The sequence below is a fragment of the Eubalaena glacialis genome, chromosome 8 (assembly GCF_028564815.1).
Source record: "Eubalaena glacialis isolate mEubGla1 chromosome 8, mEubGla1.1.hap2.+ XY, whole genome shotgun sequence".
NCBI lineage: Eukaryota > Metazoa > Chordata > Mammalia > Artiodactyla > Balaenidae > Eubalaena > Eubalaena glacialis.
Window position 1 is genome coordinate 81,851,955 of NC_083723.1, and position 16,712 is coordinate 81,868,666.

General features: G+C 33.2%; 1 protein-coding gene across 2 annotated transcripts in view; it reads left to right on the forward strand.

Moving 5' to 3' along the window:
- ZNRF2 (zinc and ring finger 2) overlaps positions 1-16,099 on the forward strand; it is an 88,249-nt gene extending 72,150 nt beyond the window's left edge. The window contains exons 3-5 of one of the 2 annotated variants that reach the window (XM_061198646.1): positions 8,946-9,051; positions 11,673-11,752; positions 14,685-16,099. In XM_061198646.1, coding sequence (XP_061054629.1) covers positions 8,946-9,051; positions 11,673-11,730 — 164 coding nt within the window. In that variant the 3' untranslated portion in view covers positions 11,731-11,752; positions 14,685-16,099. Of the gene's footprint in view, positions 1-8,945; positions 9,052-11,672; positions 11,753-13,690; positions 13,727-14,684 lie in introns of those variants that run through there. The other variant, XM_061198647.1, reaches the window with a different exon arrangement.
- Positions 16,100-16,712: the final 613 nt, after the last annotated feature.

Genomic DNA, 16,712 nt, shown 5'->3' on the forward strand with positions numbered 1-16,712 from the left:
GAGTGGACATTTAAAATCTCTCTCCTGTGCATACATAGTGCTTTTAATTCTTTACGCATACATGCTAATCAACCTATAATTATTTATTGGCAAACTCCGCATATATTCAGTGCTTTCTGGTTGATTGGCTGATATGAACCACTGGATAAAGAAGAAGTCAGTACACTTAAAAAAAAAAATAGGTCTGAGCTCAGCTGAGTCACCAGACTGCAAGTGCAGTGCCCAAGTCACTGAAACACCAACGCCCTGGCTTTGGGGCATTTTCTCTGCCATTGGTTCATTTGTTGCTTGGTGCTTTCTTTAGTCTTCGGAGATCTTTTGCTTCATTAGCTGTTCAGAAAATATTTATCAAGCAGTTACTGTGTACAAAACACTATGCTACGTGCTGGAGTAAGCAGAAACTACAAGGTTCCCTGCCCTCATGGAATTTACTGTTTCTTGAATACAGAGGTTGCAAAGTAATGGCTACATCAGGCTCACAGACTTTTTTTGTTTGCTTACACAGTATCAAAGATGTTTTTGAGTCAATATTTTGAAAATTAAGAAATTTCATCTAAAAACCTAAATTTGCAGCTGCTTTATATATACCTAGCCACACTGGCTCTTTATTCCCACATGGCATTCTGCTATAGTAGCAACCGCCCCTTTAGATAGGACTGTGGGCACCAGTTTGTCACAATTACCTGTTAACCCCTAAAACTAAGGCCAAATTCAGTTGACATTTATTGTCACAACTGTGCTGTTCTTTTTTCTTATGAAGTAGTTTAAAAGATGAGCTACTTTTTGAACGTTTTCTGGCTTATCCCCCTTTAGGCATTTTGAGTTTTGACCCTGTACATTATCTACCAGTCAGCCTGCTAATTACCTTGTAGCCTCAGGGGGAAGCAGCAGGGAAAGACCATCACGCTTTAGCCTCAGTATGTATACATACACATTGTAATACGCCTTCTCAGATTCATTCTAACAGAAGGATAGAATCGTAGTTCATAAATCTGATAATAGTTCTGACATAATATGTTTTGTTGTATGCTATAATACAATACCATTGTATTGACATTTTTCAGTTTCAATACGATAGAATTTTGTTTAATTTAGCTAACATTTAGAGCCTTAAGCGTTTTTACATTCATTAGTTCTTTTGTTTTTAATCATCAATATGAAAGACTGTGAGATGCAGGTATTATGACTTGCAATTTATTTGAAGAAAACGAGACTCAGAATTTTGTGCATTGTCCAAAATTCAGACATGTTCTTTTCTGTAAGACTGCATTCCATTTGCGTTATCTCATTAGATCTTCATAACACTTTTAAGAGACAAGTCTAGCAGGTTTCATCATTTCTTTAGATTGGAGAAAACAAACTCAGAGGAAGTGTCCTTTCTTGCCAGTCATCACATAGCTAGTATTCAGAACATACCTGCTCCTTGCCAGGTACAGTGGTAGGTATTTAACAGATATTATTTAATTCTTACCACTGCCCTATGAAGTAGGTATTGTTGCCCCATTATATTCCTAAACCCGTTGCAGAGTTGGAATTTGAACCTAGAACTCTCTATAAGTAACACTTTTTTAAAATTTGCTACATTATATTACCCAGATTGTTTGACTCTTTTGTTATTGCCATTAAAGCCTACATTATAATTTAATACATTAATCTAATTCTAAAAGTATACAATCATAAATTAAGTTTGAAAATCAGCTTTTTTGTTTTTTTTAGGACTGATGTTTTTCTCTCTGCATTGATTCAAAACAAAAATGGACCTGAAACTTTTTAATTCAAAGTATATTTTATTTTATTTTTGTATATATTCAGCAGTTTCTTTTCTTTTTTTTTTTCTTTTCTGTTTGTGTTTTGGGGTATTTTTTTGTTTGGTTTTGGGGTTTTTTTTTTTAACTTTTTAATGTGGACAATTCATTTAGGTAAACACTTGTTCAGGGTTTAGCAAATCAGCGATTTGTAACAGGGAGGGAGTAAAGGAAAGTCATCTTAATTTGGTATGAAGATTGGGGAGTAATTTGGTAATTTAAAAATTTCTTAGATGACTTGTATAACTTCTTGCAGCTTATTAGGTACCTTTTTTTAAAAAATTAATTAATTAATTTTTGGCTGCGTTGGGTCTTCATTGCTGTGCACGGGCTTCTCATTGCAGTGGCTTCTCTTGCGGAGCATGGCTCTAAGCGTGCGGGCTTCAGTAGTTGTGGCGCATGGGCTCAGTAGTGTAGCTCGCCAGCTCTAGAACGCAGGCTCAGTAGTTGTGGCGCACAGGCTTAGTTGCTCCGTGACATGTGGGATCTTCATGGACCAGGGATTGAACCATGTTCCCTGCATTGGCAGGCGGATTCTTAACCACTGCGCCACCAGGGAAGTCCCGGTAGCTGGTTTCATAAAATACTTAATCCTGAGCTGTTTTTTTAGGCGAGTTAGAAACAAAAAGGTCCAAGAAAGCTAAATCTATAAGTATTTAGTTAGTGTTGTTTTTGTATATTTTACCTTTTAGAGTATATACTTTGGGTTCCATTTTATTTTACTTACATTTTCTTGGAGAAGGTGCCAAATGTCAATTTACAAAATGTTCCCAAGAGTACACATCTTTCCCTAAAAGTCATCAGAAGAGTCACAACTTCTGTCTCCTCTTGAAGAATAGTCTTAATTTTAAAGTAAGTTTCTAACAATGCAAATGAAAAGTGGCTATGTGTTTAGCCAATTCTCAATTATATTTAAACTAAAGAAAGCATTGATGCAGTAAATGTCAGTAGCATCTAGGCAGAGGAAGCCCGCAATTTCTCGTGGAACCAGAATAAGAAGTTGCCAAACAGGGTAAAATTTGACCCTGACCATGAACTTTGAGTTTTAGACAGTTTAGTAAAGGTTATCCCCATGTTTTTATTGATATATTAATCTTACAGTGAAAATGACTGTTTTCCTTTGTTAAATATCATTTCTAACTCCCCTTAATGATACTTGAGTACAGTAACATCTCACGGATCTATAATCTAGAATATTAATGTTAACTTCTCTTAAGTCCATTAGATATAACTTTATATCTGAAAGTATTTATTAATAAACCTTGTGAGCCACAATTTTTCATTCTTTGAGTAATTGCTTCTTACTAATGTTGTGAATTTTTTTAATTCTTGATTTTTCTAGGAATTATTTCACATTTCAGCTGCTTTTGTTTTCTACTGCTATCATTGAGGGTTCAAGAACAAAAAATAAGTCTTCAGGTAAAATGCCTGACCCATAATAGTGCTTGGCATTGTATTTTGCTGAAAAGATCATATACCTTTGGATGCTTGATCTGAAAATAAGGTTGTGATGATTATGAAATTTTCGCATGGAGTTTTGTTGGCTGCCTCTAACAAATTTGGTCTTATTTGTTGTTTTTCTCCCCCACCACCCCAAAGGATTTTGGCTGTCTGCTTTTGTTCATGTTGTCTTGATCTGCAGTAACTATATGGATATGTGCTTGTACTTGCTAAATATTTTAATTTTGCATATTTGGCTGCTTGAATTTTAAGTAATTTCTTTGGGTGATGCAAATTAAGAGCTTGAGGCTATAAGTAAAATAACAATTTACAGAAGTTTTTAGTTTATAAATGTATGTTTCTTATCTACTATATTGAAATATATAGATTTCACTTTTTTTCAAAAATTAAATTTACAATTCAGTTCCTCAGTTGCACACATTTCAAGTGCTATTTTCAGGCCATATGTGGCTAGTAGCTACTGCTTGGACAACACAGATAAAAGATTATTTCTGTCATCATAGAAAGTTCTGTTGGACAGGGCTGTTTTCCTGTTCCATAGAAGGAAGTAAGCGGTAAAGTGTGAGTTCATTTCTGATACCAGTTTTTATAGCAGTTTAATAACTCCAGAAGATAAAGCATATGACCAGTCTTAAGCATACTTCCTCTAAATAGGTAGCCATCCTCACCTTTAATATTTCAAATCTAACGTTGCCTAAAACAGTTTGCTTCTGTATTTATACTCTTAAAGTGAAATTGTTTTGTAGCAAAATTCATGAAGTTGTAGAAAGGCCAAAGACTCACCCTAAATTTGAATCCTGACCCTAGAACTTACTAGTTTAGTAACTTCTGGTAAGTTACTTAATTTATTTGAGCCTCAGTTTCTTTATCTGTAAAATGGAGGTAACCTTAGTTACCTCATAGGATTAATAAAAGACTTAAGTACTTCTAAAAGCATGTAGCAAAGTGGACATTTATAATACTTTTAAATATAGAATGAAGCCAAAATGTTTAAAAGTTAATTAGGCAGTATCATTTGTATGGAGTTGTTCCCAGTCTGGCAATTATAATAGGTCTCTAGAAATGGCTGGGTCAAGAGTATCCTATAGAAGTTTCTGTTGGCCATGGGATTATTTATGACATTTTATAAAATTGCAACAACTAGAATAACCAGAATGGGGAGAAGAGGAAAGAGAAAAATGACCAACTTTGTTTTTCAAGAAGTCATAAAGGTTTTTCTGATAATAATGATAGAAACTAATATTTTGTATAGTGTTTTTATAACATGAAATTTCACACAAGAGTCTTTAAAATTTCATCTCTATAATATTTTGAATACCTTTATTAATGCTAGTATTAAAGAAGAGTAAAAGGAAACTCAAGGGTGACCAACATTTTGGAGGTTATGTACCTAACTAATAGTGAGCATGGAAATTCATATATCGCTTGCAACTTTAAATCTTATTATGCTCTTTCTATTTCAGCATGCTCTTTCCTTGATAGCAGTTGTTTTCTGAAGCAGGTGTATATTTCAGAATCTCTAGGGATGGGGCCCAGGTATATGTTTTTTTGTTTTGTTTTGTTTTGTTTCTCTGTTGAGCAGAATACATACCCAAGTGATTCTGGTGCCTACTTCTTGATAAAATCATTGTTCTATTCCAGGTTTAATTCTTCTTTTCCTGTATCAGTACCTCTAAATTAATGCATAGACCATGTGAATAAATCAAAGAATTAGACTGATAAGGAATACACTGATTCCAGCTGTTAGGTGGGACATCAACACTTTTGAAAAAGCAACACAAGTTTAGTTTCCTGTTCACAGTCTTGAGTATCTCTCCACTAATCAGTGCTTGTGGAGAGCGGGAATTCCATACTAGCCAACCATGGTAGTTAAATCTATTTGTGTTCCCTTCTCTGCTTTTCTCATATTAATTTTGGCTAGTTAGTAGTCTACCCTTAAGGTATTCTAGTCCTAAAACATTGACTCCTTATTGCCTGAGATGGTTTCTTCATGAATGTTTTCAATTGATTAGCTAAAGACTTTTAATAATCTTTTCTCAGCTGTCTTAAAGATGCTTCAATGTCCTGGATTTAGTGGTATTTCTAGGCCCTATTTAACTCTGCATGTATCTCATTACTAAGCTGAAAACTTCCCTTTGAAAGAAAGTACAATGTCACAATGGGGTAGGGGAGGGGCATACTCTAGAAAACCTCCAGTCAAAAGTTAATCACGTTGCATAGTAACTTTTCAAAAATAAAAAATACCTTCAAACATACAAAGACAGATTCTATTGGAAATAAGACTTTCAAATTTGAAAATTAAGCATTTGCTACTTGGGGCAGTAACTGTTGAGAACGAACTGTCTTTTAACTCAGAGTTGCTTATCAAAATGCAGTTGAGCAGTGGCTGTAATATGTTAATGTTAACTTTTAATTTTCTGAGCAGAGATCATTTCATTAGAAACTGTTTACATTGGATATTGGGCTGCTTCTGCACTGAAATTAATGTGTTTGGAATGTTCTTATATATGTGTGTGTGTGTGTGTGTATATATATATATACACACACACACACACATATATATGTATGTGTACATATATATATATATATATATCTTAACATAGAAAGTACAGTTCTGCATATTTTTTATTACTTGGGCTTTAGGACCTTCTGATTAAAATGACTGACATTAATATGTCATTCTATATTAAACTAAAAAGATTTTTTTAAATTAGTACCTGCAAAGCATATCATTATATTCTTAAAATATATATTATTCTGTTAATTATATGCAGATTGGATTTGTCTTTGTTGTACTGTAAATAAATTTTCTTATAAACAGGATAACCAAGGCCTTTTAAAATATTAAAATTTTCCCAACGCAAAGATTTTTAAAACTTATTGTAATAAAGAAATGAGAGTTGGTAGTTATAGGTCAACATAAAAACATTGTAGGACACTTACATTTCTGTGAACAATGAATTCAGAAGCTTTTACTTCGTGGATTTCTACCTATTTTTATTTTGTGTTGAGAATCTGTTACATAGATTTATATGGCAAAAATGTGACAATACTTTTTATTTTCTAAAAGCTGGTCTATCTAATTTATGTTAATAGAGATTTTTTGGTTCCTTTATACTTAAATCTAGATGCATTGTTACTGTATTCCAAAAGGTAGAAAATTTGATACCCTAGTCCATCAATTCTAAGACACACTTCTTTTTATAAATTTTAACAACTCTGAAAAATGAGACGTGTCTTAAAATTGATTTGTGTCATAGTTTAATGGAAGAATTTTTTTCTTGGTGAAATATAAAACTCATGGTGCATCTTATAATTATTGATGTCTTAGGCTTGACAAAAAGTGATGGTTAAATTTTTGAAGTTAGTTGTGGGACTTAGATTTATGTTATGATGTGGTATATCTTTGTGGTGAAAAAAATCTAAGTGGTGAGAACATACCACAAAAAATTCCACATTATTTGGAATTATACCTGTACTTTGATCCTTTAGTGTTTCCTTCAGGTCTTTTCCTCTTTTTTTCATTGCTATCATCCTAGTGTTAAATGATAAAACTAAAAAATTTGGTAACAAGTTTGATGTCCTTTATTCAAGGGAAAAACAATCCATAGATTGGGGGACTACAGTGCCTAATAAGCACCTCCCCAGGGGATTTTGGGCAAGAGTGAGTTTTATGGGGCCTTAGAAGAGGCACTGTGAAAACAGGACATGATTGGCTAGGAGGCTGGGGGTTTCCTTATAAGGCTTACAGGTTCTATTTTCTAGGGCAAGGTAGGCTAGCTAAAGCTGAGTTGGAGGATTGTGATTGGTGTTGGGTTTCCTTGAGAGTGAGGTATTTTCTGTAGTGCAGGCTGACTTAGGTATAGGTTTGGGACGTGGTCAGAGCCACTGAGATGACTTCCATTTTGTGGGTTCCAGTATACCAATTAACTTTAACACTAGTTAGGTGCTTTACATTAAACTGGTTCCCTATCTGTGGAAAGCTATCCAGAACAATAAGAGGAACATGGAGATCAAGAGAAGGAGGAAAGACTTGGGGTTACAGGTGGGGTCGGGGTTGCGGTTGGGACCTCCAGGATCAAGAAAAGAAAAATGGGGAGAGGACTCTTGAGGGGAGTGTTAATAGGCATCATTTTTCGTTTACCCAGTTCCACTTGCCCAAAAATCTTTTTCTGGTTAAGTCTTTGATGTGATATATTAGCTTGTGAGCTACCCAATAGTTAGCTAAAATTACTTCAACCATATTCCCTAGATTCTGAAAGCATAAGCCTTCTTGCTAAGGCCTTTCCTTTTTCTGTGGAAGTTGCCCTCTTACCCCCTCTAGCCTTATGGGTAAATCATCTGCTGGTACCTTACTTTCTGTAGACCAAATAGAGTCTGTATTTCATCTTAATGTGCTATTTCAAAATGAATAACTAAAGGGGGAACTACTTATAGATTGGATTTTTCTAGAAGGAACTATTACAGATATGTGCACAATTAAATTTGTTGGTGTTTATAAGAGGTATGGGACTAGCAGATAAGTACTTAATTTTAGGAAACTTTCCTACCTTGCTCTGTGTTTAAGCACTTAGGTAGAGATTAATGCAGCCTTTCCCCTTTAGCTTGTTTGGTTTTTATTTCCAAAACCAGTAATTTATCTATTTGTGATATAAATTTATATTGCATGTTCCTGCTTTTGCTTTTTGTTCTCTAAACTTACTAAGAATGTGTATTCTTCAACAGTTTTAATGGCATGTTTTAGTTATTCCTCATTTAAAAAGAGTCACAAAGTATGTCTGGCTAATATACTCTATTTTAGGCAAGATCCTTTTAAAATTAAAATTTAACGTTCATAAAATGTAATTTAAATTAAATTTTCAGTATAAAACATAAATTGAGAGAAGCTTTTTTTTTTTTTCCCCGAAAGGAATTTTTGCTTTATAAAGGCTTTCACCATAGGAATATTTTAAACAAAGTGATTAAAATACCGTGCAAGTTAGTCTAATTGCTGCCTGGAGTAGACTTGGCATTGTCATGGGAAAGGATTAAGACCTAAATATAGTACAGTTATTAAAGTTGGGAAATTTAATGTTAAAATAAAAAAGGATTAAGAAGAATTGTTGAGCCTAATGCCTGAAATCCTCAAGTTTCCAAAAATCCCTTTCAGAATCTACACAAAAGCTTTGATTTACCTTTGTATTTTCTTGAATTAAGCAGATTTTTTTTAAAGTCCTATATTCAAGATGATTTCTTTAACTTATGCAATTTTGTTATTTTATAATTTTAAAAATTACAATAGTATTTTCATGTCTTTCTGCCATGTTATACTCTATACACTTTTTTGAACTAGCTTGGGCACCAAATTAATATTGATTAGTAGGATAAGGACAATAAATTCCAAATTCCAAATAACTGACTTACTGATAAAGTTTTATAGCAAAGTCTTTTGCAAGTTGGAGGATTCCATACTGTTCTTAATTACTGACTGCAGTGCCTCAATGAAATCTAAATGGAAATGAGAGACACTGTCCATAAGTAAAGGTAAACATTATTCACTGATTTGTGAATAGCATTTCAAATATAGGTGCTGAGTTTTATGTATTTCTGACAAAATATGCCAGTCACCACTCTTTATAAATTAGCATTCACATAATTCTTTCAGTTTTATTGTCCTGAACTCATTTTCTTTTTTCTCAGAGGATGTGCTGAGTAAAGATGCTGGGGAATGTGCAATATGCCTTGAAGAATTGCAGCAGGGAGATACTATAGCACGACTGCCTTGTCTATGCATATATCATAAAGGGTAAGTTTATTTTTATGTTAACCAAATTGATATTAGACTAAAAGACCTTTCTCAAGTTTCACACTTTTGTAGTTAGGGCTGAAAAGATTTCTTCTTCATTGAAACTCCCTTTCCCCATTTCTTAAAAAACAATAGCTTTACTGTTGGTGGGAATGTAAATTGATACAGCCACTATGGAGAACAGTATGGAGGTTCCTTAAAAAACTAAAAATAGAACTACCATACGACCCAGCAATTCCACTACTGGGCATATACCCTGAGAAAACCATAATTCAGAAAGAGTCATGTACCAAAATATTCATTGCAGCTCTGTTTACAATAGCCAGGACATGGAAGCAACCTAGGTGTCCATCATCGGATGAATGGGTAAAGAAGATGTGGCACATATATACAATGGAATATTACTCAGCCATAAAAAGAAATGAAATGGAGGTATTTGTAATGAGGTGGATGGAGTTAGAGTCTGTCATACAGAGTGAAGTAAGTCAGAAAGAGAAAAAGAAATACAGTATGCTAACACATATATATGGAATCTAAGGGAAAAAAAAAAGGTCATGAAGAACCTAGTGGCAAGACGGGAATAAAGACACAGACCTACTAGAGAATGGACTTGAGGATATGGGGAGGGGGAGGGGTGAGATGTGACAGAGTGAGAGAGTGTCATGGACATATATACACTACCAAATGTAAAATAGATAGCTAGTGGGAAGCAGCCGCATAGCACAGGGAGATCAGCTCGGTGCTTTGTGACCACCTAGAGGGATGGGGATAGGGAGGGTGGGAGGGAGGGAGATGCAAGAGGGAAGAGATATGGGAACATATGTATATGTATAACTGATTCACTTTGTTATAAAGCAGAAAGTAACACACCATTGTAAAGCAATTATACTTCAATAAAGATGTTTAAAAAAAAAAGCATACCTTATAGTAGTATTCAAATAAAATTTAAAACATGGAAACAGCACTATACATTGTTTTGGAATACGCATATATATAGTTTTAGAGTAAGAAAATGCCTAAGAAAGTAAAGCACCAAAATCAGGAGAGTGATTTTCTGCTGGATTTTGGAGAGAGGAATATAATATTTTAAATAACGTGGGTTGATAGCAATTTATGTAAGATGGACCTGGGATTTTAAATGGTTTCTTTGCCTAGATAAGCCGAAATCATATGATTGTAAAATAAGAAGTACCCATTTTAGATCACAGAGGTGTACTATTCAGATGTACTGGGAATTGTTAACACATCTGGAGTATTTTGTTCATTTCTCAGTACTTTGTTGTAAGAGGTATTCTGGTAGACCAGAGGACGTCTAGAGCCAAGTGAGTCGAATAGAGAGCAGACTGAATGAAAACAGTGTCATAAGCCAAATTGGGCATGTTTATTTAAGACAGCAAAAGTCTTAATGACAACAGAAATTGTTTTAGATATTGAAAGAATGTCATATGGTTGAGATCTTTTACCTTCTTTCCTTTTAAATTTATCCATCATTTTTACCTATCAAACCAACCTGTCAGGATATGAGGTTGGATAAATATTAATTTTACCCTTCAACATATTAGCCAAGCCTTCTAGCTTTGTGGCATATGCAAATTTGCAATGTGTCAACAGTGAGAATGTTGAACAGTATAAAATCTGCTTGGGTAGCTTCCTAGCTGTTGAGCAAGTTACTTAACCTTCTTAAGGCCTTGAGTTTATCATTAGAACTTTCTGCAGTGATGGAAATGTTATATATCTGTGCTATCTAGTAGAGTAGCCACTAGCCATGTGGCTGTTGAGCACTTGAAATGTGGCTAGTGTGACTGAGGAAGTGCATTTTTCTTTTATTTAATTTTAATTAATTTAAATTTAAATAGCCACGTGTGGCTTGTGGCTTACTGCACTGGACAGTGCAGATCTATAAAACTAAAATTAAAAGGCTCTGCTGCCCTAATATAACTTGGGGCATATTTAACTTCCTATATTTAACTTCCTATAAAATCATGAAATAGTATTATTTAACTTTAACTTCCTATAAAATATTTAACTAATATTTAACTTCCTAATATTTAACTTCCTATAAAATCATGAAATAGTTTATAAATACAAATGGATGATGGTATATTTATTTGTGTATGTATATGTATTGCAGGAAGGAAGGGATAGAATTAAGTTTTCAATACTCACATCACATAAATATGGTCTTTTAAAATGTAATGCAGTATTGTCAAGAATTAAAGCTTAAAAGTTTGATCTATGGCATGAACTGGTTGACATTTGCATAAATGAACAACTAGTTTGAAGAGAGAAATATCTGTCCAGATTTGTCCTTTAATTTTGAATATTGGTAAAGTGGTAGTTCTTTAGGTTCTCTTTTGGGAATGGTTGTTCTGTTTAAACTTTAAAGTACTTTATAGGATAATTTTGCAAAGATTCATTTCCCTAACTGCTTAGAATAATCAGAATGTAATAAACATATTCTTATCTTTTATTTCTATATGCCAAATATGGTCGTTAAAAATATTGAATTTTTTTCCACAGAGATATATTAATGTCAAGAAGTAAGCATTTTTATCATGACTGTTATGATATAAATAATTAAACATAAGTGTTTCAATTTTTCTGGTTTATTTCTTTTCTAGCTGCATAGATGAATGGTTTGAAGTAAATAGGTCTTGCCCTGAGCACCCTTCAGATTAAGCATCAGCTTCCTGTTTTATAGGTAATTCTCCCTTTTTCTGTTTTAATTGCTTTTTAAACTGTTACCTGAGTTATACATTCTCAACCACCGTTTTTATTCACTCATTTATTAATTAAGGTGTGTGTGTGTATATATGTGTTCCAGACATTGTATTAGGCTACTGTATAGAAAACTCACATTAAAAGATACATAAAAACAACTTTCTTGATTTCCCGAAGAGAGTCATATATTAAGTAAACTCTACATTTTTGGTATTTTAGAACACTTTAGCTTATTTAATTTTAGTTTAATACGTTAAAAAACCCCATGAAGTAAATATCATGACCCCATTTTACCAATGAGAAACCTGAGGGTCAGAGTAATTAAGTTCTATGACATTAAGAAGCACGTTGCACCAACAGTCCAAGGACATGTAGTTAGCAACAGAATCAAATTCCATACTCTTATCCATAAGTTCCCAGGTGTGTTGTTAGGTAATGCAATATAATATAATTCTAATCATAATAATTAGTTAGCATTTATATTGCATTATTATGTGCCAGGGATTGGTCTAAGCATTTTACATCTATTTATAATTCATCTAATTGGTATAACAACCCTTTGAGCTCAGTACTCTTAACTACTCCCATTATGCAGATGATGAGGAGATTAAGTTTTAGAGAGGGAAACTTGACTTGTCAAGGTCACATAGCTAGTTCCTTAGTAGAGCTGGGAATTGAATCAAAAGATTGTGTTCTTTGCTATTTTGCTATTATTAGGTAGGAACAGTTTCTTCAGAAAGTTGCATTTGTATTCATTCGTTCAATTTAATCTTTCACTTTTGTATCCTACCTATACAGTAGACAAAAAAAAAAATTGAATTTTAAACCAAATACAGAATTTGTTTTCCACTATTGATGTAGCTTATTCATGACTCTGCATTTTCTGAAAATGTTTAGCGAATTGAAATGAAAACCTCACTTGGGTATTGCTTTTCTTCATAGTCCATCATTTAGCTTTGAAAAAATAGTTAACTTAATTGCTATCTTCGTGTATATGAAAAGCTTCTTATTTTTATCATTTCAAAAATGATATAAAACATTGTGTTTTATGTGAAGGCAGAATATTTTAGCCAATCTTGGAATTGTTTTGGAAGGAGTTAGAACCTCTGTGTTGAGAGACTCAAGATAGTCACAGACAACAATCTTTTCTCAATGTCTAAGACTGGAGGCAGGAAACTAGAGCAGATAATACCTGAGATCTAGTCCTGTGCTGTTCCCCCATTTCCTTTTATTTCAGTAACTCCTGGTCTTAAATTTGAGGTGTTGAGATAATAAACACATTCAAGGAATTCTGTTCCCTCTTAATGAGGGTCATTTAATAGCGGCAGATTAGAATATTGGCAAAATATATTTGATATAACTTAATAGCAGCTATAGCAGCTGAAATAAGAGCTGCAACATTGAGAGAGACCTCTGTCTTAATAACATTCGGGTTATGCCTGTGAAATGTGAAGGCCTGGGTAAACTGTATCAGCTTTTGAACCTTTTACTGTGAGATGATTCAGATCATCATACCTTGACACATTTGAGGTATGAATTGGGATTTGGTTGCTGTATGAGAGAAGTGTGGTGATGGAGTGGTATTTTGAGGATACATGCATGTATGTGTTTTTATTTTACTGTGTAAAGGGTTTTTTGAAGAGGAGGATGCTTTGGAATGTCTTCAGGGTCACCTTACATCTGGGCCAATAAAGTAAAGCTATAGCTAAAATTTTAGAAGCTTTTTAAGTACTAAAAACCAATGCTAATAAAATGAAATTTTTACCTTAGTATTCCACATATCAAAATAATATGTCTAAATCTTTCACCCGTAGATAAAATTTATCTTTTTAGTCAATAAACTTTTTTGTGTGAAAATGGAATTTTATGATATAAAATATTTTATTACATGGTCTAATCAGCTAAATTTTTCTTTTAGTGTCACAATGAGGTTATGGGATATGTGGAACATGCATCTCATCTCATCTCATGGTCAATATGCATGTCTGTTGGTTTTAAACAGCATTTCAGTTTCCTTACCCTATATATCAATGTTATCTTCTTATTCATTTTTTTTTTCATTGTGGAACCTGAGTTCAGTGGCAGCTGCCCTCAGAAATGTGAACCAATGGAATCTTTCTCTATGGGTCTTGAAGAGTCATTTCTGAGAATGTGTAGACATGGAATATCTCAACTCTTTCACGTTTTTGCTTTTGTTCTGATTGCCCTTATTTGTCAAATGATAAATTCTTCCTATCCCTTTTGCTGTCCTAGATTAAAAGTGTATGGGTTTGGGTGGGAGGGAGGCTCAAGAGGGAGGGGATGTGGGGATATATGTATATGTATAGCTGATTCACTTTGTTGTACAGCAGAAGCTAACACAACATTGTAAAGCAATTATACGCCAATAAAAATGTAAAAAAAAAAATGTGTGGGTTTGAAGAGGATTCAGTGTTGTTAAAACTTTTTTTTTTTTTTTAAAGGCAACATGTAAGTAGCACTTCTGATACTCTTCAGCATATGAATTTAGTAGTCAGCCCAAAACAGAGATACATGAGTATCTAAGGTCTTGATTAGTTAGGAAATTGTTCACTATTTGTAATTCGAGGTTTTTAGTTACTTGGAGAGGGCTTAGTAAATTGTGTGTGTTTGTGTGTGTGTGTTTTCTGTAGTTTGGTGTAGTCTTTATTGTGGAGGGGGAATGAACGTTACTTAGTGGCTATTTTTGGTAACTATTTTAAGCTTTAATTGGTCCTTCTGTGTCCTTGATTTGTTCTTTTGCAGAAAACAAATTTTATGTTTTTAAAATACTAAGTAAGTGTATGAAAAATTTACAGTCTAAAGCAATGTTCATGGGGAAATGGATGTTGTATTTTGATTTGTATTACTATCATGGACCATTGCTTAAACTAAATGTATCCACTTTTACACAGGTTTCCTTGTCTTTTCAAGATGCTTGAAAAACTGAGAGGATACGAAGATTTATCTCTGGAAAAGCAAAAACAAAAATGCAGGCACACTCAGCCAGAAATCTAAGTTCTGTGAGACTCAGTAATGCAGAGATGGACAATCATACAGGAAAAAAAATCCTGCTGAGGAGAGGACAATTGTCACAGAACTCAGTGTACCAAACATGCATATAAAGGACACACAGGGATTTTGAAAATGCTGCACATCCCTTAATAGTCATCTACATAGGTAATACTGATGAACATTTTATATTCAGACACCAAAGTTAACTGATTTAAAAGTTGATTTACTTTTTATTAAGTTCTCTAGAGCTGCGCAACTAGTTGTTTTTAATTTGTTTTGGTTTTTAGTTTGGGGTCCCTTTATTTTCCCCAACATGATGTTCCTGCATTCATCTATTCTTAAATTGAAGACCACGTAATTTACTTCTTAAAAATTAAAGTCTTGAATGTGAAACCAAGAAATGTAATCAAGCAGTAAAACATTCTCTGAATGTAGACCATGATCTCAAGTTCTTTGATTTTCTTTTTTTTCCCCCAAGAGTGGAAAATAGACTTCTACATAGGAAAGCTAAAGTATGTTAATACTTTAAATTAAAGGTTTAACATTATCAGAACGCAGTCCAAAGAGTAAAAAAATCAAGTTACATAATTACATTTTAATTAATTAAATTTGGATTGTCTACAGAATTGCAGTTTATTAAATATGTTGTTTACTTTTTAAATAAAACTGCTCAACAGTTAATCAGCAATGAATCATCTTGCAGCTATGCAACTTTAAAAAAATACTAATTACCAATTTTAAGTGCTTCCAGCTACAGTAACTTTGTTTTGATGGGTATTTTTGTTTGTTCTTTTCATGTAATTATTTTATTGTGCTTTGCATCTCCAGGCAGTTTTCCTACATTTGGGTAAAATGTTTAGCAGGTTGTAAACTTAATAACTTATGAAAAGGGTAAAATAAAATTTTCTTGAGTGGAACTTGGAATAATTTGAGGGACATTTTTATATACTTTTAAAAATCAGAATTTAATTGGGATGCCAGATTTATAGCAATTTGCATCTTTAATTTTCCAGATAATCTGGGGTTTAGCATTTGATAAATGATTTTTTAAAGCAAACATGAAGATTTTGTTAATTTATAATTTATTAATGTGTTATTACTATAATTGAAAATGTTAGAGACTTTTAAATTCAGTCTTGTTTAGAAAGAAATGTATTAAGCAAAATTATGTGAATAAATATTCCCACAAAATACATCTGAATGGTTAAAAAATACTGGAAGAGAGCTATCAGGGCTGCAACAGTGAATGTCTTTTTTTTTTTTTTAATATCAAAAATACCAATAAATAGATTTCATGTTTTCAACATAGGGAAAATATTATCAGTGAACAATTTAAGCAGTGTACTTTACTCAGTATAATTGAGAGTTACACAGTACTGTTTCCTTATTTTAAGCTTTTCTTTACTCTAATGTATTTAAGTGTTTGCTTTTCTGTTTATTGCTGCTATTCTTATCCTTCTCAATTTTTTTTCTACTCTATTGCTTCTGTTTCATATTTTTTAAAAGGGCACGTACAGGAGCAACTGCTGCTACCCAGAAAAATATGTATATTATAAACAATTAAAAGAGTTTTTCATTGCTTTCAGTGTGATCCTAAACCAGGTAATGTTTTCCCTAAAGTTATACTGTGAAATGTCTTTTGTTATGCTGCAGTTGATAGAAGAGTCCAAAACCTCCATTGTGACAGCTGACAGCACAGTTTCATAGGTGCTTTTTTTAACCAGTTATGGAAAATATTCTTCCCTCAAAGAAAATGTTCTTTCCTTAAATTTTTTCTGTTATCACAAAATCTTAATATGAATACACTTTAGTTCACATTTTCAATTTTGTAAGCTTTCTCTCCCTCTCACTCTCCCTCCTTCTCTCTCTCTCACACACACACACCAAGAAAAACCTCTTAGAATGTGAATAATTTTTTTTCTACTGGT